This window comes from Globicephala melas, chromosome 8, assembly GCF_963455315.2.
Source record: "Globicephala melas chromosome 8, mGloMel1.2, whole genome shotgun sequence".
In the NCBI taxonomy this organism is placed as follows: Eukaryota; Metazoa; Chordata; class Mammalia; order Artiodactyla; family Delphinidae; genus Globicephala; species Globicephala melas.
Genome location: NC_083321.1, coordinates 92506523 through 92530769, shown reverse-complemented (window position 1 = coordinate 92530769; position 24247 = coordinate 92506523). Strand labels below are relative to the sequence as shown.

The window sequence follows — 24247 nt, the reverse complement described above, 5'->3', positions numbered from 1 at the left end:
CCTAAGGGGCCCCTCCTTAGATCCCTAGGACCTTGATCAAGTACTTTGGATCAACTCTAATAATTAGAAAGATTTCTCCTAAATTGAACTTGTTACGTATAATTATTCCAAATTCAGGGCCCTGGAGCAGCAAAATATAAATGCACATTGTCTGCTGTATAAATATCTTTCAGATACTTGAAGAACACCCAGTGTGCCCCTTCCTGCCTACACCTTCTCTTCTCCAAGATAAATCAGCCTCATGACCTTTACCCTGTCTTCGGGGGACATGTTTTCAAAGTTTTAGTCAGGAACTTCTTTCTTAAGCTATTCTATTTATTTCTTCTATCTTGGAAACTAGAGACAGAGCTTCTATTAACAATCTTGGGTGAATTTTGAAGTTGGTTTTTAACTCCCCTTCTTCATCCTTTATTATTTTCTCCTGAATGCTGAATGCTTTCAGCCTCTTAGAGAAAGCTGTTTATTATCAAGGTCAAAAAAGAAAAAAAGGTGTTAAAGACCCCGCCTCAGATGGAATTACAACTTGAGATGGCAGTCTGAACTTAATTCCCGTTTCAGGACCCTGCCCTTACAGCAGCCCTCTCTCCACAGAGTCATGCAAATGCTGTCAGTGCCGCGGGGCAGGGTCTCAGCTGGGCATCCTCTAGTCACCGGTGGTTCTGGTGGCATCAGGTTTCGCGGGACCACAGCGATTTTCACTGCAGAGGCCACTTGGCACTTGCGAACACGCAGAGCCGAGGGTTCCTGCACTGCCCCAAGTGCTTCAGTTCTGTTCAGTAGCAAAGGTCTGCCCTTTGAGAGGGAACAAGCGATGGGGACATTTTTGACATTAAAATAGAGTTCTCTTTGGCATCTGGGAAAGTTGATGACGTTTTGTACTCTTTGATCTGAGGCCCCATTTTCTTTCCACTCATTTCAATTGACTGTCCAGTGGTTAATTGTGTTATTAGGTTTGAAAGCATTTATTTCCTTTGTTTTCACCCTCTTTCCATGTTTTATGTAGAATGGTACTTTCCAGTCTAGTTTGAATATAATTTCCTGAGCTATATGTGACACTTAGGAAACATGAGTTGATAATAATACCCTGGCTTTCCACATTTTGTCATACTTTGCCATCTGTGCAACATATGAAGAGTGTTAGATTTCTGCTCTTTTGGGCGCTGGATGTTATATAGGGCACACAGATAAGAGCTTGTATCCGTTAGGTGTTGCCACCGCAACAAGGCGTTCTCAGCCTGGGACCTGTAGACGCCTGTGGAATCTGTGACAGGCTCTGGGGGCTCCTTGAATAGACTAAAAATACACGCACATTTTTGTGTATAAATTCTTGTTCATATTTTTCTGGAGATTTTTCAAGGCATCTGAAACCAAATAATGGCTAAGGATGACTTAATAGAGGTTTCAAGATCCTGATATTGAACCAGATACATCTTCTAATCAGGACTTACTACAGTGGTGTTAATTTTTGTTGTTGTTGTTTTTAATAAAATGCCTTGAGAATTCTGTTTTAAAGTGAGCCTGTAACTAAACATCATTCTGCCTTGGTCATCTGATTCAGAACTAATGTGGCTACCGTTCATGCACTAGATGCTATGTGGAAACCAAAAGAAAACAGTAGAGTGCCATCTAGAGGGCCTAACAATAATTTCCCAGCTTTGTAATCAGGCCCAGGCGTTCTCCCTACATGGGGGTCTTTAGTTTTAGTAACTTTCTAAATCAAGAACACTTTTTTCCTCTCAAGTGATTGCAGACCATAAAGATGTGTGGCAGCGATATTTATCATCTCCATAGAGACCACAGTTGTGGCGTCTAGCCTTGCTGCTCTGGAGACATAATTTTAATAAAAGCTTAATGTTGTAGATGGCGTTTGTTTTATAGGGATATAGGAACCACAGCCTTTGAGATCCACACTGCATTTGAATATACTTTTGATCATAAAGCAAGAACAAATTGATGATTCCCGTAATATCAGTTTGATATAGGGATATATTGCTTTGTTGTATTTTTGTTTAAAGTTAGAATAAATTAAAAATTAAGAGTAATTCGTCTTAATCACTCTTTGTATTCCTTTCACGATGGTGATATAGAATGGTGTTTGCCAAATGGTGCAGAAAGTGTGGGGTTTCAGAGTTGAACTTACTCTGGAAAAACATACCAAATGATTTGTATCCACGTGAAAATGTGCAAGAGTGTAGCTCTCAAGTCCTAGCTCGGCCCTTTAGGTTGCAATGGTTGGTTACGTTAATTGTTTCTTCTTTTATAAACGGGGCTGAAAACAGTATCTAACATAGGGTTGTTGTGAAGATTAAATGAAATAGAGTTGGTAAGCACAGTGCCTTGTATATGAAAAGTCTTTCAACTTATTAAATTCTCTTTAATTTATTATTGTTATTATCACTAGCCAGTTTTATTTTCAGGACAGCTGGAGTAAAACAGAAACAGACAATTTTGTATCTTATAAGAGAATTTTATAGTTTTAAAAAGCATTTCCACAAATACAATCTTGTTTGACTAGAGTTTCAATAAATATTTATTTATTCACGTATTCAGCAGCTGTTTGTTCAGCTCCTATTAGGTGTAATAATCATCTTTGGCATTGCAGGTTTGGTGCTGGAAACAGCAATAAGAAAGACGTGGACCTTACCTGGGCGGGGGGAGGAGTTAGACGATAAGCAGTAAACAAGGTGATTTCACAAAGAAGTCATTAGCGTGAAGAAAATCAGTGTGATGTAATAGAGAGCGACTGGAAGCCTACTTGAGGAGGATGAGGCGGCCAGGGAAGATCTTTCTCAGAAAGTGACATTTAAGCCCTTTCCCAAATGACAAGGAACCAGCCAAGTGAGGGTTCGGGAGCGGCCGCCCCAACTGAGGAAAACAGCGCGTGTAAATGCTGTCGGAGGGGGTGAGTGAAGCACGCACACGGTCTAGAAAGAAGGCCCGTGTGCTGGAGCTCAGGGAGGTCAAAGGACTTTGGACTTCGTTCTGCGGGTTCTGGGTGAGATAGGGTGTGGATCAGAGCACCAACCAAAGAGTCAGGCTGTCTGGTTTGAAATCTGACCTATTATGTGGCCTTCGACAAGCTTCTTGACTTCCCTGCACCTAATTTTTACCATCTCCGAAATGAGAATGATAGTTCCATCCTCCTAGGATTGCTGTGAGGATTGAATGAGATAAAAATAATTGTGTAAAGTGCTCAGAAGAGTATCTTAATACTGCTGTTTCTATCATCATCATCACCACCTTCATCCTCAAAACCCCCAATTTACAGATGAGAAAACTTAGAAATAAGAGGGTGGTTTTGAAATCAGAATATAGGCGTCTTGACTTCGAAACCGTCATTCTTTTTGCAATATATTCTGTAGCATGAGCTCCCCGAGAGAGATGTCTCTTGATCTGAATCTCTTTAGCTCAGAGCCCAGTTATACGCACCCGCGAATGTTTAAACAACGCAGAGAATATGATCAGTAAGGCCAGCAGAGACCCAGTGTGTGGTAGGGAGGCATTTCTGTGCCTGTGCCTTTCTCCCCACACCTGGAACCATCAGAACATCTAATTCCTTGAGTTTTGATGAGCGCTTTGGACCCTAAGCTGAAAGCCTTACTATGCACATAGGAATGAATAGAGGAGGGAGGAACTATTTTGAGGACCTTGTAAGATAACTGAATCTCTTCAGAAGGACATTCAAAACTCTTCATTAATTGCCTTAAATGAGGTCGTACATAATATAAATAAATGAAATCCAGGGATTATCCCCAGATTTTTTTCTGATCTTTTAGTGAAGGTATTAAGTAACCAGACTACCAGACTTGAATTTCTCTCTCCTCCACCTCTTTCTGCCTTTGCCCAGTCTCTCCTGGAGTAAGCAAGGACATAGGTAAGGATCACAAAGCAAGAGAAACAAATTAGAAGTCAGGAGCTTGAAAAGCCGCCTGCTCACCTTGCCTCTAGTTCCTCAGCCCCAGCGGTGCTTCCCTCACCGACCTTGACGCAGGCTCTGTGTCTGTTGCAGAATGTGAGCATTTGATCCGCCACATGCTGGTGTTAGACCCCAACAAGCGCCTCTCCATGGAGCAGATCTGCAAGCACAAGTGGATGAAGCTAGGGGACGCTGATCCCAGCTTTGACAGGGTGAGCTGGGCACCACTCGCCCCAGGGAACTCCTCTTAGGGCTACTGCAGTCTCTTCTGCATGAGACTGTAATCAGGCCAGGACCTGAAAAGGCGGGCCTGGGTACAGACTTGTTGTGTAATCCTAAAGTAAGTGAAGCCAGCAAGAAGGAATCTTAAACCAGCTGAATTGTTGGAGAACAGTGATACCAGTTCCCTGCTGCTTGTCCCCAAATCGGAGTCTCTTCCCGGCTCTTGGGGCAGTACAGCCTCCTCCCACGGGGTTGTTTCCCTTCTCTTAGTGTGCTCAGTCCAGTGGCTCCCGTAGCATTCCTTTATTTGAACCACTATAGCCATCCCGGGTACCCCAAGGAGCTCAGGAAGATAGTGGCCTTAACGATCTTATCTGCTCCTAGTTGAGTGCCCAGGGCTTTCTTGCTTAGGCTTTGTCTGAGGCCAAGAATCTCCCAAGCCAGGCAGCATGGGACAGCTTGTTCATTATATATGATGTGCCATCTCGACATGGTTGATTGGGAGTTAGATAGCTTGCCTTTTTCTGTTACAGTTAATAGCTGAATGCCAGCAGCTGAAGGAAGAAAGACAGATGGACCCCCTAAATGAGGATGTCCTCTTAGCCATGGAGGACATGGGACTGGACAAAGAGCGGACACTACAGGTATCTGTAAATGAGTAGAGGACAAGGTGGGGTGTCGCTCTGCTCCCTCTGTCCTGCCTTTTCCATTATTCCTTCTTCCTGGGAACTTGGATCTTTTTGTTTTCCTCCCGTTCTTCTTCCTCTGCCCCTGTCTGGGCCTTGGAAGGAAGGCGCTTTGGTCTTCTAATGTTACTATTAAAAGGGATTTGGTCATTGACATGCCACATCACCCAGGTGTTTTGCTCTTTCCCCTTTTCTCTTGGTAGTCATTAAGATCAGATGCCTATGATCACTATAGTGCAATCTACAGCCTGCTGTGTGATCGGCATAAGAGACACAAAACTCTGCGTGTCGGACTACCTCCTAGCATGCCCCGAGCCATGGCATTTCAAGCACCAGTCAACATCCAGGTGGGCAATAACTCCAGTGACCAGATTCAGGACAAGTAACATGGAGGGGGGTTGGTTAGCCATCGCTCACTAACTCTAGGTCACGAGAGTTCCTATTCTTCCGTACCTCTGTCCCTTCCCGGCTGTCATCTCTTGCTTTGTCAGAGGTCAAGCAAAGAACTGAACCTTTCTTTGACAGAGAGGATGGAAGAGTAGCCCAGTACTTGGGAGGGACAACAATAGTTGAATTTTTCTTTTTTTAAAGAAACAGCGAATCATTGAGAGAGACTGTCCTCTCTAAAGAATGCTTCCTGGTAGCTTCTAAGGGCAGATGAACCAGAGACTCAGAGGTAGAAACATAGAGTTTAGCACTCAAGAATGCTTTGCAAGCCTATCATTATTTCCCTCTGGTACTGAAGGAACGTGTGTCTGTGTGCCTACTGCTTTCCAGGCGGAGCAGGCTGGTACCACTATGAACATCAGCGTTCCCCAGGTGCAGCTCATCAACCCAGAGAATCAAATTGTGGAGGCAAGTAGCAGCCTCTGATAGCTGTCAGCTGAAACTGCTTTCTTGCCCATAGCCTTGCTGCCTTTCCTTCCTTCTTATTTCTAATTTGATTGTGTTTCTCTCCTCCTCAGCCGGATGGGGCGTTGAACTTGGACAGTGATGAGGGTGAAGAGCCTTCCCCTGAAGCGCTGGTCCGCTATTTGTCGATGAGGAGGCACACAGTGGGCGTGGCCGACCCACGGTGAGTATCTGCCCGATTAACACCCGGGCAGAGAATTCCCACTGACTTTGAGTTCCTACCATGGCACATTTTCCCTACTTCACTGTATCTCCCAGATGAGATCTAATCCAGTGGCCAAGACATGTTTTTAACTCAGTTCAGGGTCCCTGGTAGATGAGACTGGATTTGACTAAAAATCACAGAGCTGTCCCTCATGGATGGTGGGCTGAAAGCCACCATCGTGGCAGGTAATCACAGTACTTTGGTGAAGAGCATAGCATGTCTTTTCCCACAAAGATTAAGGTCTTCTGATCTAAGCCACGTAAAGGTACCCCTGGAAATTCATCCGAGTTTGACAGCCTTTAGAGATGTTGTTTGCCATATATTCTAATGCAAGACTCATCGAAGAAGTGAGGACAAATAGTATGATATAATTTGTATATGTTAAAAATTAAGTAGACAAAAATCCAAAAACACGCCAAATAAGTACCAGTTTCCCCAAGTGTTTCCCCATAACAGTCCTTCAGTGTGTCCCCTGCTGCCCTCACGCTGGGGAAGTGGACTGAAGACCAGCTCTCCCAGTTTTGTTCTGCACTTGGAGATTCTCACGACTGAAATAGCCACCCCTCTTCTCTGGCTATTTCTTGTACAGAGGAGGGAAGAAAAGGGTGTGGCCAGGGCTCTCTTGAGAGCTCAGCTAGGGGCAAAGCTAGGGTTCTTTTTTCTCTGAGTTCTCAATTTCCAGAAAAGCCTCCCCTGCCTGCTGGTTTGCTTGCTTCACGTTTCTCATTCTCAGCCTACGATCAAACAGGCAATAGGGGAACATTCTGGCTCCAGAGACTGCGTCAGCTGCAAAGGGGTGGAGTCCCGTGTCGCGCTGTTAGTGGAAAGAGCTCTTATTTTAAAGTGTGCGGTAAACCCCACCATTGGAGCTCGACAGATCCACGCTTATCTGCCCATCAGCACTGACGGCACCGATTGCATTCTTTCCCTGGTGAATCAGTTGCTACTTCGGGCAGCCATTGTTTTAGTGGATGGCCTGTGTCCTCCTCCAGAAACTTGCCATTCACCTCCAGGCCTTGGAAACCTGAACTGGACTGGGGCCAGCGTTTCCTCTTGGCTCAGAGCTGTTGGTTTTATATGAGTGGTCCGTGAAGAATGGCGATTCCCAGGCCCAGATAGTAAAATGGCAGAGCGCCAGGTTCCGCACGCTAGGCTCTACACACCTCCACTCGCTCTGGGATCATAGAGGGAAATACAGATTTAGGAGGAAAGTAGAAAAATAAAACAAAATAAATTGTGCTGAACTTAGCAGTTTCATCACTTTGGGGATATAGGTTGTGAGTGAGAATTGTAACTGAACTTCTGTGTCATCCTGTTTCCTATCAGCACGGAGGTTATGGAAGATCTGCAGAAGCTGCTGCCTGGCTTTCCTGGAGTCAACCCGCAGGCTCCATTCCTGCAGGTGGCCCCTAACATGAACTTCATGCACAACCTCTTGCCCATGCAAAATCTGCAGCCAGCTGGGCAGCTGGAATACAAGGTACCCGGAAATGGGAGAGGGCTGGCCCCTAAAGATGCGCATCTGAGCTTCCTTTGAGAGACTTTAAGGGACTGTCCCCAGGATTTAAGGGTGTCCTTATAGGGAAGGATGATTTCTCTTGCAAAGCAGCTCGGGTGAGAGGGAAGATTTCTCTAGTCTATGTCATCATCGTAGGATCCCTTAGTTTCAGTAGATTAGAGTGCCGCTGTTTTCTCTCCTCCTTTCCCCCCACCTCACCAATCTGCCCCTTCCCATTCTACTCCTGACAGGAGCAGTCCCTGTTACAGCCGCCCACCCTGCAGCTGCTGAACGGAATGGGCCCCCTTGGCCGGAGGGCATCAGATGGAGGCGCCAACATCCAACTGCATGCCCAGCAGCTGCTGAAGCGGCCACGGGGACCCTCCCCTCTTGTCACCATGACACCAGTGAGTTGCAGCACGAAGCCCAACTTGCTTTCTCAGAGGCCTTTGGTACAGAGGTTGTAGAACCCAGAGTCTCCAACTAAATGTCTGAATTTCTTCTTTCCCTCAATGTATGATGCTCAGTGTCATTCCCATTTTCTTCAGACTGGTAGAATTTTCCAGAGTTAATTTTTGGTTAACTTCTTCACTTAACCAAATAATTTCCACACTGCAGCCTGCTTCTGGAGGCCTCATCCTCAGGGGGCTACTTATAGATACTTGCATAAAGGGCAGCTGCAGCCCTGCGCTTCGAGGGCGGGTGGGCAGGGGGGAGCGTTAGCCTCAGACCTGGCCTTCCTGCAGGTAACGTTTCCCTGCCAGAGGGCAGCAGAAGCTAACAGTTTTCTCTGGACTTAATTGCTTTTTAGACTGGTTTCCAAAACTACATTCTCACCAACCCTTCCTCCTTTGATTAACACCACCTCACACTTTCGGTACAACCTGAATCACTTGATTATTTGGCTTTCACAAGCTCAAACCTGACAGCTGGTATCTTTCAATCCCAATTTTTTTATATATGATGGTCACATTCAAAGATTCTCTTCTTCCGCTGGGTTCTGTTTATTTCTGATTATTTTTCTGTCGTAGGTGAATTCATTCATTCATTCCTTCATTCATTTATTCCTTCATTCAGTCTCATGCTGCCTTAAGATTGGGTGCTAATTATATCCATAGCCCTTACTGGGTGCTTTAGGGCAGTGCTTCTTAATGTATCTCTAGTTGAGGACCTTTTTTCCCCTTCAATCCATCCATCAGGGATAAATACCTTTGTAAAATAAAATGAAAGTGAATTATTAGAGAAGTAAAACTTTTTAAATATATGAACTGCAAGGCTAAATTTTATTTGATTAAACAGAAAAAAATTACTCCGTTAAGTTGCTGTAAAGGTTTGTAAATCTCACTCTCTATTTCTTTACCCACCGTATTTTGGATTGGTAACGAAACAGTCTGTGGACTGGCACGGGTCCGCGGGCCACACTTTCAGTAACACTGCTGTCGGGAAAAGGAAAGAATTTATATTCACGGTTCCTGGCCTCACTGAGCTTATAATATGGGACAGTAAGATCCACATATGTGAAGTATTGGAATAACAGTAAAGGGCCATATGTGATTAAGTACCAGAGTGAAGACCATGGACTTGTAGGTGGCAGAGGCACTCAGAGAAGGGCAAGTTCAATGTAGGTTATGAAGGATCAGGGACAGCTTTATGGGAGGTGCGGTGACTTACTCTGTCCGTTGTAACTGTTTTTGCCAAGGTCGCTAACAAGCTTTTGTTGGTAAGTCCACTGGACATTTTTAATCTCCATCTTTTTGGACCTCCCAACTGTATTAGTCACTGCTGACCATTTTTCTCCTTGAAATATTGTCTTCTTTTACCCCATTCTCCTTGTTTTTTGTTTTGCACCTACCTCCTTTTCAGGTTCCCTTTCTTCTTTTTCCTTGAAGTAGGTGAAACCCAGAGTTTTATCTGAGGCCCTGTTTCCATCTCATTTTACATGCTCTCTCTGAGTGATCTTGTCCACTTCTCTAATTTCAGTTACTCAGTGATTCTCCAGCCCAGAATGCTCTTCTGAGTTCTATACTTCCGTATACATGACTACCGACTGCACGAATTTAGTTGGTTATTCAACAAGTACTTACCATTTTAATTCAGCGTGTCCTCAAATGAACTTATCCTGACTGTGTGAAACCTGTTTCTCCTGCTGGGTAACAGTGAATGGCACCGCCACTCTCCTGGTTAGACAAGCTAGGAATGTGGGTATTATCTTTACTTCTTCCCTCTCCCTTATTCCCCATGTCAAATCAGTTACCCGGGGCCTGTGAAGTAAGTATCTTACTTCTTTGCATCCCCACTGCCCTTCATCTAACCCAAGCCACTGTCCTCCTTTGCTTGGATTAGCACAGTGGCCTCCTAACCGGCTTCCTTGTTCCGGCTTGTCTTCTAATCCTCATCACCAGCCATTTCCATGCTGCAACTAAAGCAAGCCAGCTTTCTAAAATATAAATCTTGTAACATCATGTCCCTGCTTAAAATCTTTAGTGATTCACCACTGCCTTTTCTCAAAATAAACTTCTTAATGTGGTATTCAAGGCCATTTATAACTGGCCACAGTGTTCCTCTCCTGCCTCGTCTGTAGCCACTTCCTGCCTAACCCTGTTCACTCCAGCCTTGTAGAACTGTAGTAAGGGATCCGGAAACCCTAGGAGCATACAGACAATGGAACTATTCCAAAAGTTTGTTTTGTTTTATAATTATTGTCCGTTAAAAAAATGCTCTTTTGTAATAACTGAGGTATGATTTTTGCTCTGGTGCTTGAGGCGTGGTGATTATGTGAGCCACAGGCTGTGAGTAGCTATCCAGGATATACAGCATTCCAGTCCACAGGCAGACGGGAAGAGTCACAGTAATGCATGCATTGTGGCGGTCCTCATTTCACTTACATGTTTTGGTGCGTAACGGCGATTTTAAAGCATTGAATTGTAATTACACAACTTTACGTTATGTACTAAAGTGTGCTTTTAAAAAACCGGTATGCTTTTCTGGAGTAAAGGATATCTAAAGTCTGGAAATAACATTAATATGAAACAACAGGTCAGTTCCTGGACATTCCAGGTAAACAAGCTTCTCCTACATTTTCAGGTCCTCAGACACCCGCAGGCCTTCTCTTTTCTCTTGGCCTGGAAACCTCAGACGCTTGCGACCCCTTCCCCTCTTTGCTGGGCTAACTCCTGCTCATCCTTCAGGTCTCAGGTTTGGGGCCGTGTCCTCCAGAATGCCTTCCTCAATTCCCAAGCGCCCATGACTGGGTCCTGCTGTTTTGTACTTGTCCGTTTGCCTATCTCTGTCCTCCACTAGACTGTAAAACAAGGGCAAGAACTTTATTAATTCACATTTTGTCCTGGAACATAGTGGGCATTCAGCTATTTGTTGGATGAATAAATGAACGAAGGAAGATGAATCAGAGGAAGAAATTCAAATTAAAATCAACCGAGCGAGGTAAAAATGGAACAATGGAAAGGTATATGAAAGTTCTGTATAACCCAGGGATCCTAGAAAAGCTTTGCAGATTAAAAAAAAAGTGACAGAGAGGCCTGCCCCAAGCCCAGTGTCTAGAGTAAGAGCTCCTGCAGAAGAAGCGCCACCTTGAGCTTTTCCTTCCTGTCTCTCTTCAGGCAGTGCCAGCAGTTACCCCTGTGGACGAGGAGAGCTCGGATGGGGAGCCAGATCAGGAAGCTGTGCAGAGGTAATGTGGCATCTGGCAGTGCTTGCAGAACGTCCTTGGGCAGGCTCCCCCTGCAACCAGCGAAAGGTCACCTCTGCCCAAGGAGGTGGTACAGTGCAGCTTCAACCTTTGTGTGGTCTCTTTGCTCAAGCCAGATGGCATGTTCCTCCCCACATGGAAGTAACAGAAGACTACCCAGAAAATTTCATTTCTGTAAGCACCATTGGAAGTCCCCTAAGTGACAGCAATAACCATAAGAACTTTTTCTCTCCTCCCTCCTTCCTTCCTTGCCCCCTGCCTTCATATTGCAACTCTGATAGTATTCACAAGGCCCAAAGCCTGCTCCTACCTGCCAAGAACTGTTACTGAAAAGGAATTGGAGATTTGGGATGACAGTGATCCTAGCTAGTCTGGCCATGGACCGCTGGCATGGACTCTTCCTTTCCAAGAGAATGAATACCTCTTGTACTGTTTGCTGTGTGTTTCTTCCATCCCCTTGTATCAACAAAGAGATGTTGAAAAAAGAATGTGGGATTCGGGCCAGGGACAGATGCAAATATCCATTGTTTGCAGAGATGCCTAATTCACAGAAAACGGCAGTGACCATCAGGCATGCTGTACTGTTCATTTGGCCTCAGTTCCATTAGCCATGGTCCTCAGCTCCGTGCACGGCCCCTTGTGAGAGCTGACTTTCTTATTTTCCGGGGAGGGGGGTTTGACCAGAATCCAGCATGTATTTTCCCAGAAATACAGGTGTTCTTCAAGATTATATGTTTTTTTCCCTTGAGGGAAGTTGAAATAAAATGGTTTTCATGGGCTCTTGGGGAAACTTCGGGTGTTTTTATCAAATGGATATTAAACCACTAATGGCTTACCCTCTGGCAAGTCTGCATACCGCTAATTACTCTCTAGTCTGTTAACTGTTTTTAGCTGGAATGGGCAAAGTAGTTAAGAATGAAACAAGACCACTTTATAAGACCCGGACGGTTGCTGGCCAGTATTCTTTCCCTACCCCCAGTAGCTTTGTGTGAGAGCTGCTGTTCAAAAAGAGTTTGGTCCCATGTGGGAAGAACAGTGAAGAACAGGGGTGTTGGCTGGTGGGCCAGCTCCTTCTACAGCGTAGCCGATAGAGGAATCGTGTTGACTTTGTTTTTCTCTTGATGCTGTGGTTTCTATAGTTTGCCAGTCACAGGGTGTGTAAAGTTGTACGTGGGTGCTGCTGGTGTCCTGAAGAGAAATTAGGAAACTTACTGCCTTCCTACTTTAATTAGACAGCAGTATTTCATTTCATCTTCTTTGTCTTGCACTTTACTTCCTTCAGCTCCTTCTTTCTTCCTTAGACCAACATTTAAAGGGTAAAGTGCCCATCCGTTTTGAGGTAATGGAAGGAATAATGCTTCTTTTATTCATGCCCAATAAGAGCATCAGTGGTGGAGGGAGTCATCAGTCAGACCAAGGGGGACTGATACCTTATTGATGGTATTAGTGGTGGATCTGAAAGATCTTCAGAAGAAAAGTCATCAGCTTGTCCACTCTTCAGCTTTTGAAACTTCTGTTTTCTTGCCTTGCCTTTTTTTCCCCTAAAAAGCAATTCTAAACATTTCATGTGGTTTCATTTCTTCATCCTTTAGAGAATGTTGGTTCCCTGGGGACAACATCAGTTTTTCTTCTCTGATGATGGAGTTACAGTCATGGGGCATGAGGGAAGGGGTGGTGTTGGAACTCGCTTAGCCCCACATGGAAAGATCTGTTTTCTGTGACTTGCAGCGAGGTCAGTCTCCAACGCTCGGGGCCAGTGGCATCAAGAGACACATGCGAAGCCCTTCTGAATATCTCTCTTGGCTCATCTCTAGGAACAATCCTTAGGGCTCATTTCCTCCGACTTGTAGTTTAGAAATTTGGAGAGAAAAGAGGAATGAAACTAACAAGTAGAAAATAAATTCTTTCCCTGAATGGAATGAAGTAAGGGAAATTGATCCCACTCTGTGAGCTACATCTGTTTTCTCTCTTCTCTTAATGGCTACTCTTAGGTCCAAACTTCAGCCACTTCAGTGGTAAGCCAACTTTTGTTGGCCTTTTGGAACATGTTTCGCTTTCATCCAGTCAGGGATCTGTTGGCCATCGAGCCCTTTTTGAGCTCTGGCACTGTTTCACTCTGAGTGCTTTGGATTAACTTCTAATGCTTCTTGCTGAGGAATATTCCTGTCTGTCTTTTTTACTATGAAATGTGCTCCTGCTTGTTGCAGGTACTTGGCAAATAGGTCCAAAAGACATACACTGGCCATGACCAACCCTACAGCTGAGATCCCACCGGACCTACAGCGGCAGCTAGGACAGCAGCCTTTCCGTTCCCGGGTCTGGCCCCCTCACCTGGTACCTGATCAGCATCGGTGAGTAGCCACGTGAGCCGTGGGAGCTCCTTGAGGCTCATTGGACAGGCACCCTTCTGGCTAGTCCTACAGACATGGCGACTAGCATCGTGGCTTCAAATAGCATCCTGAACTTACATCTTCTCAACTCCTTAACTAAGCAGTGCCCAGGGCAATATGAGATGCTTCTTTCCCATTACCTCGTAGGCATGCTTAGTACCTGCAGGTGATTCTCGTGATTCTAGATGTTGACTTATAGATGAAACTGAACTTGAAACCTGAAAGTGGGTGAAGCTCTTAGAAGGCCAACTGGAAATAGAAGGATCTGTAGCCACATCAGTAGGCTTGACCTTTAATAACCCATCGCCATCAAAAGAATGAGCACTTCTTATCACATGACCACTGAACAAGGAGCTTAGGTATGGGGGAAGATGCATTCCTTTGTGAGTGGCAGAGCAGGGATACTGCATCCTCTTGAGTGTTGTGCTTGAAAAGTCATCCTTGCAATATTCTGACGGCCAGATCTTTCAGTAGGTCTCTGATACATTTATAATTCATTGTCTTAAAGAAATAAAAACAAGTGTAACCTTTCTTGCCAAGAAAACTTCACAAAATTGAGTTCAAGTAAGCCTTGGGACAGAGGGGAATGACACTTTGCTGGCTTAAGAAGATGATTATCTTCTGGGAACACCGCGATGACTGAAAATCTTAACCTTTAGTCCATCCTGAAGCTGTCCCCAAGCTCAAAGGCCACACTTTGAAAGCCACCACCAGTTGCTAGAGCTTATTTTCTTTCAATCTTTTTGGGAGGACAGCGAAAAGCAGTCTTACTTGGGAAGGTTGGAAAGCAGATTCCAAGGAGATTAAGTCTATAAATGTGTTGCTTTCAGTCTTGCAACAGGCTCACACTGGCAGTCTTGACGCAGTGCTTTCATTGTGTCTAGTTACCCACTGGGCATCAGAGATAATCAGCAGAGACAGGTGACCTCTGAGCAGACTGAGACTTCATTAGTGCCACGTTGGAACTTAGAAAGGAGGAAGATAAGCTTTTATAAATGACCATGAATAATGCCGTGAACATGTTTTATTAGTAGAAATGACATTTCTCAAATAAAACTCTGATGGCACGGGAAGACAGTATTTTTCTAAGGAAAATCTCTCGGGGCCTACACTGTTACCATACTACATCGAGAGTACTTTGAGTGATTATTAGCTGCATTTTCCACTCCAAACATTTTCTGTGATTTCTCAATAACTGAGTTCTACACTGTTACCTAATAGACCCTTTATTACTTTGTTTCTCCCTGTTTCTATTTTCCCCTCCTTTATAGCCCCACACTTAATTTTTCATCCTATGTCAGGGTCTGTTGTTTAGTTTCAGGCCTTTGGGTTTAATCGTTGTTTGATTCAGGTGCTCCTCAGGATGTGTTCTTACGGGGGAAGCATGAAGCTCAGCGCATCTCCCTAGTCTGCCTTTATCAGACCTGATATCCTGTTTACACCTGTTACTAAAGAAAGACCGCATTGGCCCACTGCTCCATTTGTGTGGTCTCCACCCTGCCTAGTCATTGTCAAGGCCTTGCCTGCTGGAAATCTGTCTGCTGCCTGTTTTTGTGTGAACACTCCTGGTAGAGGGTTTCCTATGGTCAAGCCAGTTCGAATTGGAATGAATGTTTTATGAGTGACAGATTGTGTACGGTGGGGCATTTATGCAACCTCAGCGTGTCTCAATGGGGTTGTAAAAACATGGCAACACAAGAGGCTGAAGTAAGTCTTCAGGGGAAAAGAGAAACTTTCCCAGGCTATAAAACACTGAAAATGGGTAGCCTGAATAGATTCCTGAATCCCTTTCATTTGCTGCAGGAAGTGACTCAGGAACAGCACATAGTATCTATTCTTCTGGGGTATCATAGATGAAGTCCAACGTGGAGACAGAAGATGGGTCTGACTGACCTTCTCAATGAGGGAAGTGTGTAAGTTAAAATTAAAAAAAAAATTTAAGTGTAATTAACAACAACAACAAAAAACAACTGACACAGATGGATTTTATCTAGGTGGGGTGCCAAGTCCCTGTTTGAAGAGTGTAGTGGGAATATCAGCCTAACATGAGGCTGTCCTGAGTTTGAACATGATTGCTAATAAAAATAAAACACAGTTGATACTATCAGTGCTTCCAAAATGAGCAGCTGCATCAGAACTGTTCCACTGAATCTGCTGTGCTGGGCTGCCGGGGGTGTCAAGTCTGTTCACAACCTGATCTTCTGGAAAAGCCATGAAATACCCGGACCTGGGAGTATTGCTCTGAGGGGAGAGAATGTGTTTTGTGCAGACAGGCCATATTAACTCCTTGAAGAACATGACTTTCTGAATGAATCAGAAATGTGTCCATTATCAGAATATATTGCAAGTGTAAGAATCAAATTTTAGGAGACAATAGTATTTGCTTGCTTTGATTCCAAACACCTGAAGTAGAAGCAGAAATAAGAAGTATTGAGGAAATACTCCTGAGAGCGGCTCTCACGATCACTGTTTCTGGAGTGCGTCTGCCAAAACCATTTGTCTTTTGTGTTGCTGAACCAGAGACATGTTCGTGTTCGTTTCATCAGCTCCCTCCTGTTCAGTTTCAGGTAGCGTCTGAAACAGGAGCCATCGTTAGAGAAGAGAGGGTGAAGGGCTTTCACCTGCTGCCAGAACCCTCTTGACCCCTCTGCACAGTCACCAGACCCTCCTAGTCCCTCCCTGTCTGCCGCGTTTGAACTCGCTTGTTAACCCTCTTCCTTAGCCTTGGTTCTGCTTCAGTCCAGAAGGAGTGACTGGCAAGGTGGTCCGTCATTTCACCCATGGCTCAGTGTGATGTCACCTCTGCCCTCGACATGAAATCCTGATCCTTTCCATCAGCTGCTGGAATGCTGCCTTGGCAGCCTTTTATCTGCTTACTCAACCCATAAACATCTCTTTCTGATTAGGTAACAAGTACAGGTGGTAGCTTCTAACTCCGATGCTGTCTTAGGCATTCCTCATCGATAGCTTGTTCTTTCTTTCCGTAAGACACTGGCTGTGTTCTGATTGAGCAGTGGGTCATTTTGAAGGTTATCCACGTGATTCCTCTTTCATTAGCAGGTTGGGAGGGTGCCACTGCTCTGAGAAGTTAACTTTCACGGCAGGTAACCTTATTTGCGTTGACCAGGTACGTGCAGGATCTTGAGGCCCACATTCCTTAAGAATGGTCTGTCTCCATCTGGGGATCACAAGTCCCCATTTCCCCCACTTTAACCTGCACCCTCCGTTTTCTAGCACAAAACCTGTGAATTCCAGGCCAGACCTTTGACCCCACAGTTGACTGTAGTTTCCCTCTGGTCCGTCATAGGGAGAATGCTGCTCAGGGAAAACTTCGGGTCAGACGGGTAGGTTTGTTCTAGGTTTCTAAAGGCACTAGATAGAGACATGATTATAAAAGCAAGAGTTCCTATACAGCTGGGCCTGCGGGATACTGTGAAGCTCTTCTCTCTGACCCAGTGTATTTGTAAGAACCGGATGTATTTGATCCCAGGACCTTACCGGGCTTGAATGTTAAGCCAACTCAAGGTAAGTGGAAATGGACGATGGGCACTTGGATGCCTCTGAAGGGAAGCAGGCTAGGGAAACGACTGGCCTCTGGAGATGACGTGGAGATGGCGTAATGTGCAGGGCTGCACGTGCAGCCAGCAAGCTTTGTGTTCATCTGGAGCAGTGTCCCTAGGTGATTTGGTCAAAACCCCTGAGTCCTGGCCCCTAACCTTCTCTTCCCATGTATTCAGCTCTACCTACAAGGACTCCAACACCCTGCACCTCCCTACGGAGCGTTTCTCCCCTGTGCGCCGGTTCTCTGATGGGGCTGCCAGCATCCAGGCCTTCAAAGCTCACCTGGAAAAAATGGGCAACAACAGCAGCATCAAACAGTTGCAGCAGGTAATGGAAGAGATGGCAGGCATCTCTGGAGAAGCGTGGGTAACAGAGACCGCTATTGCAGGAGGACCCGGGTGTTAAACTTTCTACCCCCTTCATGTCAGCAGCACTGAAGTTTTAGAGGTTCCAAAGCAAATAGCTTCCTGACACTCTCCTTACTTCTTGTTATGTCCAGCTTTCCCCAGGAAGGGACTAAATTTTCCCCTTGTCTCTGTAGTTCATTAGAGAGGAATTTCTGGGCTTGTGTTTCAGTGGGAGGCCCCAGGGAACGTCCTTCGAAGCAACCCTGGCATTCCTCTCATGATTTATGGGCACTGGGTCTTGTTGGAGCCTGCTCTGCATTCTTACCACCTGGCATCCTCTCCAGCTGGTATGGAATGGCGCTCCCAGAGGAAGGAAGTGCACCTCCAGGCTTTATAAAGGGCTGGCTTCCTTTCTGCCTTCCTGACGACCAAGCTTCGAGTGGCATGTGCTTTGTACACAGATTTCACACTGGAACCTTTGCTTGTACGCAGGCCATCTTGGTGTTTTCCTTTTGTTCTGCCAGGACAGAGCATGAATGTATTTCGTACACAAATGCCTACGTAAATGGGTTAGTTGCTCCTCAAGGACACTGTTCTTCTATGTGGCTCCTTCTGCCCGTGAGACCTGGGGGCAGATCTGCATCTGCTGACATCACCGCGCGGCGTGGGCCTGGCTGCATCCCATCTGTATTAACCGCTTTCCCTTCAGGAGTGCGAGCAGCTGCAGAAGATGTACGGGGGGCAGATTGATGAAAGAGCCCTGGAGAAGACCCAGCAGCAGCACATGCTGTACCAGCAGGAGCAGCACCATCAAATTCTCCAGCAACAGATTCAAGTAGGCCTCTTCCCTCTTTGCTTTTTCTCCAGCTTCTCTGGAGTTTGCTTTCGGGCTGATTTGCCTGTGAACTTTGGAGGAGATCCCGCAGGGCAAAGAGGAGCTGAGTTGTATGCATGGTTGCTATGTTTGAGTAAAGGTAATCAAACCTTTTGATGAACAACAATAGCATAAATCTTGGTCACAGAGAGTTTCTTCCCTTCCTGAGAACGGCTCTCATTAATCCTCAAGCTCACGAGTGTTCTTTCTCCTTTCCCGCATTTGTTGTAGGATTCTATCTGTCCTCCTCAGCCTTCTCCACCCCTTCAGGCTGCGTGTGAGAATCAGCCCGCCCTCCTCACCCACCAGCTCCAGAGGTAATGAAGCGTGGTGTTTCATGCCTAAGCTGTTGGCCTGACTCTCATGGGCGATACTGACTGACTCTAACATTCACCTTGGAAGAACCCACTTGAAAAGCAGGGAGGCCAGTGTCAATTTTCGTGGCCCCCTAAAACCCCAACTCCCTGTGCCGCTTCATTTTCTTAGCCCCGTGAACAAAGTAACCTGACGCCAGTAATAGAGGAGGCCAGACCGAGGCCCACAGTGACCTCTGCCGCCTTGGGAAGTCTGGGGAAATAAGATGTGGACGGCTCTAAGTAGACTGTGGTGGGCGGTCTGTGCATGTCTGTCTAGCCTGGAGTCTTATCAAAAACCAAAGAAGTAGTTTCCGCCTGTGTGTCAAATGGCGGAAACTAACTGCAAGGCCACCCTGCCACCTCCGGAAGCGCGTTTGCTCATCTGGCTCTGTTGTTTTCAAGGTTAAGGATCCAGCCTGCAAGCCCTCCCCCCAGCCACGCCAGCAACCACCTCTTCAGACCGCCCAGTAACAGCCCTCCCCCCATGAGCAGCGCCATGGTCCAGCCTCACGGTGAGTGCAGAGGTTTATGCCGAACCGTGGTGTGCCGCAGGGAGAAGAGAGGCCTAGCCTGAGTGCCTCAAGCCCTCGATCGATTCGGGTGGCAGAGTGACGTAGTGTTCAAGGGAGGCTGCCTTAGTTTGACTTCTTCTACCAACTCCTGAGCTGTGAGACCTCAGGCGAGTTTGTTAACTTCTGGGCGCCTCAGCTTGCTCAAAGGTGAAATAGGGATGCTAGTACTATTTACTGAATAAATATATATGTTAAATTCTTGAAATAGTCTCCAGAACAAAATAGGTCTCAGTAAAGGTTGACCGTTAATAATATTTTTCATAAAACCCCCTCCAACTCTACCCAATGAAAGGCGACTACCGGAACCTTCCTTCCTGTCATGCCTGGGTTTGGTGATCCACTGGGCACGTGGCTCCTCGCTTGTGGGCGTTTAGATGAAGGTGAAGATGAGTGTGCCCTAGTCTGTGGGCCTCAGAGACCAGCACTCTGAGCATTTAGTATTCCAAAAACTGAGGATCTCTTAAGTAACGCCACCCAATGTAGATCCCCTGGAGAGTTCAAATTGCTCTCTAAGCCCTTCCTACCCAAAGTGGGGTCCCCGACGAACAACATCGGTGGGAAGAGTCGAATCTCAGATCTTATCGCAGACACGCTGAATCAGACTCTACATCTTAGCAAGATCCCCGGGCCGTTTGCATGTGCGTTAGAGTTTGAGAAGCACTGCCCTGGATCAGAGCTCCTCAAAGAATAATCTACAGACCAGCTTTCGGGCAACTTATTGGAACGACAAATTCCTGGAATTACAAATTACTGAATCGGCATTCCGCGGGTCGGGCCCAGGAGAGCCTGTGTTTTCTCGAGTCCTCTAGAGGAGCCTTCGGCATCGTGGCGTTGGAGAAGCACTGCTCTGGGTGGTATGCAGGTTAGGTGTCCTCACTGGCTCCCGTGACTTCCGGCCAGCTGGTAACCCGGGCATTTGGTCACTCTGAGGTTCCTTTCTCTCCAGGTGCTGCATCTCCCTCCCAGTTTCAAGGCTTCCCCTCCCGCAGTGCAGTCTTCCAGCAGCAGCCTGAGAACTGCTCCCCTCCTCCCAGCGTGGCACTAACCTGCTTGGGCCTACAGCAGCCTCCCCAGTCACAGCAGGTGACCATCCAGGTCCAGGAGCCTGTTGACATGCTCAGCAGCATGCCCGGGACAGCTGCAGGCTCTGCTGGCCGGGGCGTCTCCATCAGCCCCAGCGCCAGTCAGGTTCAGATGCAGCACCGGACCAGCCTGATGGCCGCCTTCAGCTATGGGCACCGGCCCTTGTCCAAGCAGCTGAGTGCCGACAGTGCGGAGGCCCACAGGTAAGCCGGCCCAGGGTCACCTAGCCGCCTCTCCAGGTGACCTAGGTGGGAGGAAGCCCCTTAGCAGGGCGAGAGAGGAGGAGGAAAGGAGAAGGGTTCTGACTGGGCTGTGCTCATTTCAGCCTTATTAAAATTGGGGTGGTGGGTTTGGGACGGACTTGAAACCTATATATTGACCCAGGATCAAAATGCTAATGAGACAGAGGAAGACAAGGACAAAGCTACCTTACTATATGTGTGCAAAGAAGAAAGTGGCCAATTAGAGGAGTTGGTAAAAATGCCATTTCCCCTTGTCTGTTCTTTTAGGATTGTTTCTTTCTCTGTCACCCATATTCTAAGAGATGGGTACATCTTAATAGTTCAAGTGACATTGCTACCTTCAACCAGAGGGGATGGGTGGGGATGACGCATACATCCCCATCTTCCCTGCCCCATCCACCGCAGTCCTCTGCACCAGCGGGGGCTCCCCACTGAGGAAGCGTGGTAGCTGTTCCCCTGGGGAGTCTAGCACACTTGTCACATGGATGCCTGGTACTCATTCCCTTTTGTGTCTGCAGCTTGAACGTGAATCGGTTCTCCCCTGCTAACTACGACCAGGCGCATTTACACCCCCATCTGTTTTCGGACCAGTCCCGGGGTTCCCCCAGCAGCTACAGCCCTTCAGCAGGAGTGGGGTTACCTCCCACCCAAGCCCTGAAAGTCCCTCCACTTGACCAGTTCCCCACCTTCCCTCCCAGCGCACATCAGCAGCCACCGCACTATACCGCGTCGGCGCTGCAGCAGGCCCTGCTGTCCCCGACGCCGCCGGACTACGCCCGACACCAGCAGGTCCCCCACATCCTCCAAGGACTGCTCTCCCCCCGGCATTCGCTCACCGGCCACTCGGACATTCGGCTGCCCCCAGCAGAGTTTGCACAGCTCATTAAAAGGCAGCAGCGGCAGCAACAGCAGCAGCAGCAAGAGTACCAAGAACTGTTCAGGCATATGAACCAGGGGGATGCAGGGAGTCTGGCTCCCGGCCTCGGGGGACAGAGTATGACAGAGCGCCAGGCTTTACCGTATCAAAACGCTGACTCTTATCACCACCACCACACCAGCCCCCAGCATCTTCTGCAAATCAGGGCGCAAGAATGTATCTCGCAGGTTTCCTCACCCACCCCGACCCACGGTTACGCTCACCAGCCGGCGCTCGTGCACTCGGAGAGCATGGAGGAGGAGTGCTCGTGTGAGGGGGCCAAGGACGGCTTTCCGGACAGGAAGAACGTGAACACGTTGACCAAAGGTTGCCACGATGGCCCCCTGCTCTTGAGTACTGGCGGGCCCGGGGACCCTGAATCTTTACTAGGAACCGTGAGTCACGTGCAGGAGTTGGGGATACATCCGTACCGACAGCCAGCTGCTGCGTTCAATAGAAATAAGGTGTCCAGCCGAGGTAAGAGCCCCGCAAAGGCCAGTCCTGGGCCAGTCTGCCCTCATTCAGTTAGCTCAGCAGTATTACCTTTCTTCAGCTGGTACTCTGGGTTCCTAAGAAAAAAAGAATTCCTGAGAAGCCCTGCAGCACCGTTTAGGGGAGAAGCACGTAGGAAGTGGGTATTTGGTGGGGAAGGGGATCTGTTTTGAAACTTAAAAGAGAGTGATAGACAATTAACATACAGATAGTACAGTCAGTAAGGTATATTACCTGTTTCCTATATTTGTACCGTGGTTCCTTAGAACCCAGAATTTCTCGGCTGTCATCAGAATAGCTGGCTTTAACCTCTGCGGTAGAATAAAAGCCAGCCGGTGCTAAGGAAACAGGATTTAGTGTAAGTAGTGTTGAACTAACAGTCAGGGCCCCTCAGTCCTGGACATGCCTGTGTTACGAATGCAGTGACCTTGTCACTTAAACCTCAGGTTCTTATTTCCTCATCTGTGAAAAAGGGCGGGAGGAATAACGGTCCTTTGCAGAGTATTTGTGAAGATTAAAACATACACGTATGTATTTATGTTTATGCGTAATGTTTGTGTGTGTGACACAGAGAGAGGGAGAGGGAGAGAGAGGCACACTGGATCATCTGAATGTATGATGTAAATAATTTGAGGTATTATTATTACTCTGATCACTTTGTTAATAAGCTAAACACAGAATATTACAGCATCATAAGGGACCCCATGCCATTTCATTTAGTATCACTGTATAATTAGCGAGCACATTCATTTTCATTTGGGAGGAGATTGGGATTACTGTCAGTAACTTATACTCAGAAGACATTGTTCCACTCGTGTCATGGCATTCACCCTACTCGAAATCTGGACTGACATCCCTCCCATCATCACAGATCTTGAAAACGCGTTTCTCCATGAAATATACAACCCCGAAGCTGGGCACTTCTCCCCATCCTCCCCTTCTTGAAGCTGCCTGCCTCTCCTGCCCTGTCCTTTTAAAGTCAGCACACAAAACTCAACTCCTGGGGGAATTGGGTCCGCTGGCACAGAGCAGGATGGAAGACCTGGCTCTAAATCAGTTTACCTGCAGAGGACCTGGTGCCTTCACGTTGTGCTCATTAAGCACTGACAGGGGTGTGGTTCCCTAAAACTCCAGTTAAATCCTGGGCTTTTGGGCAGATGGGTGCCATCCGGTTTGAGGTCTGCACCAGTCAGACGTATCGTGTCCACCTGCGGCTGCTGTGTTTTTAGGCAGACGTAGGATGGTGGGAGGTTCCGGAGCCAGGCCATATGTGGATTGGCTGACAGACTTGGGGATGTTTAGGCTCGGGGGAAGAAACTCAGGAGAGCTGTCGTACCTGTCAGACGGAAGAGGTATGGGGTCATATTATGGGGCAGAACCAAGATCAGGATAGAAGTTGCAGCAGACTTCAGTTCCCTGGGGAAGACCTTCCTGAGAACTTTCCAGAATAGGCTGCTCAGCAGCCTGGGAGCTTCCTGTGGCTGGGAGTGTTCTAGCAGAGGCAGCTTGACGGCATCAGGGATGCTGTGGGAAAGCTTCCTGTGCGAATGACAGCTTTCACCAGAAAAGGAGAAAAGCTGACACTTCCGTAGTGCTTTCCATGTGCCAGACACCAGATGCTGTTCACATATGAATTTGTCTATTCCTCACAACTCTTACTGTCCCCATTTTACCAGTGAGACACCTGAGGCACAGATTAAGTGATTTGCCCCCAGGGCCCACAGCTCGGGAGTAGCACTGAACCCGAGAGCTACTCACTTCACGCCAGCAGACCCTCGCTGAGCACGCGCTGGGTGTGCAAGGCTCGGGGAACGAGCGAGCGAGCACACAGTAGTGCACACTCCCCACCCGCACCCTGGATTGCCACGTGTGAAAATAACCTTTTGAAATATTTTTCTTCAAAAATACTCTCTCTGAATTCCCTTCACTTTTCCCTCCTGTGTGACTCCTATGTACAGGAAGACCAGGGGGCTTGAATTCGCCTGTGTCCCCTGATTGTCAGAGGAACCCCCTTTCAGCGGGCTTGCAGGTCTGTCTGGGGCCTGAAGGAAGGCAGGACGTGGCTGGTCCAAGTGCCGTGGCAGACCAGGGGAGGGAGAGACCAGTTCTCCGTCAGAGCAGGGGCAGGTTTCCCGCAGCAGGTGACATTTGAGTTGGGTCTTGGTGGATGAAAAGGATTTTGCCGTTTGGATTTAGGGGAGAAGCATGAGGAAAGGCCAGCGGGTGGGAGTGTCTCAGGCACGTTTCTGGGGGGAAGCAAGCTGCCTTG

At 47.1% G+C, this 24247-nt stretch overlaps 1 protein-coding gene across 10 annotated transcripts in view; it reads left to right on the top strand.

Annotated features, from left to right (window-relative positions):
* Nucleotides 1-24247, top strand: part of SIK3 (SIK family kinase 3) — a 294304-nt gene that overhangs the window by 258060 nt on the left and 11997 nt on the right. For 5 of the 10 annotated variants that reach the window (XM_060304092.1, XM_060304091.1, XM_060304089.1 and 2 more), the window contains 15 exons: nt 4010-4128; nt 4672-4782; nt 5028-5171; nt 5602-5679; nt 5790-5899; nt 7268-7421; nt 7691-7846; nt 11057-11127; nt 13353-13496; nt 17273-17423; nt 18153-18278; nt 18549-18634; nt 19076-19185; nt 20192-20531; nt 21089-21963. In XM_060304092.1, coding sequence (XP_060160075.1) covers nt 4010-4128; nt 4672-4782; nt 5028-5171; nt 5602-5679; nt 5790-5899; nt 7268-7421; nt 7691-7846; nt 11057-11127; nt 13353-13496; nt 17273-17423; nt 18153-18278; nt 18549-18634; nt 19076-19185; nt 20192-20531; nt 21089-21963 — 2775 coding nt within the window. The other 5 variants (XM_030837549.2, XM_060304088.1, XM_030837551.2 and 2 more) reach the window with 5 other exon arrangements.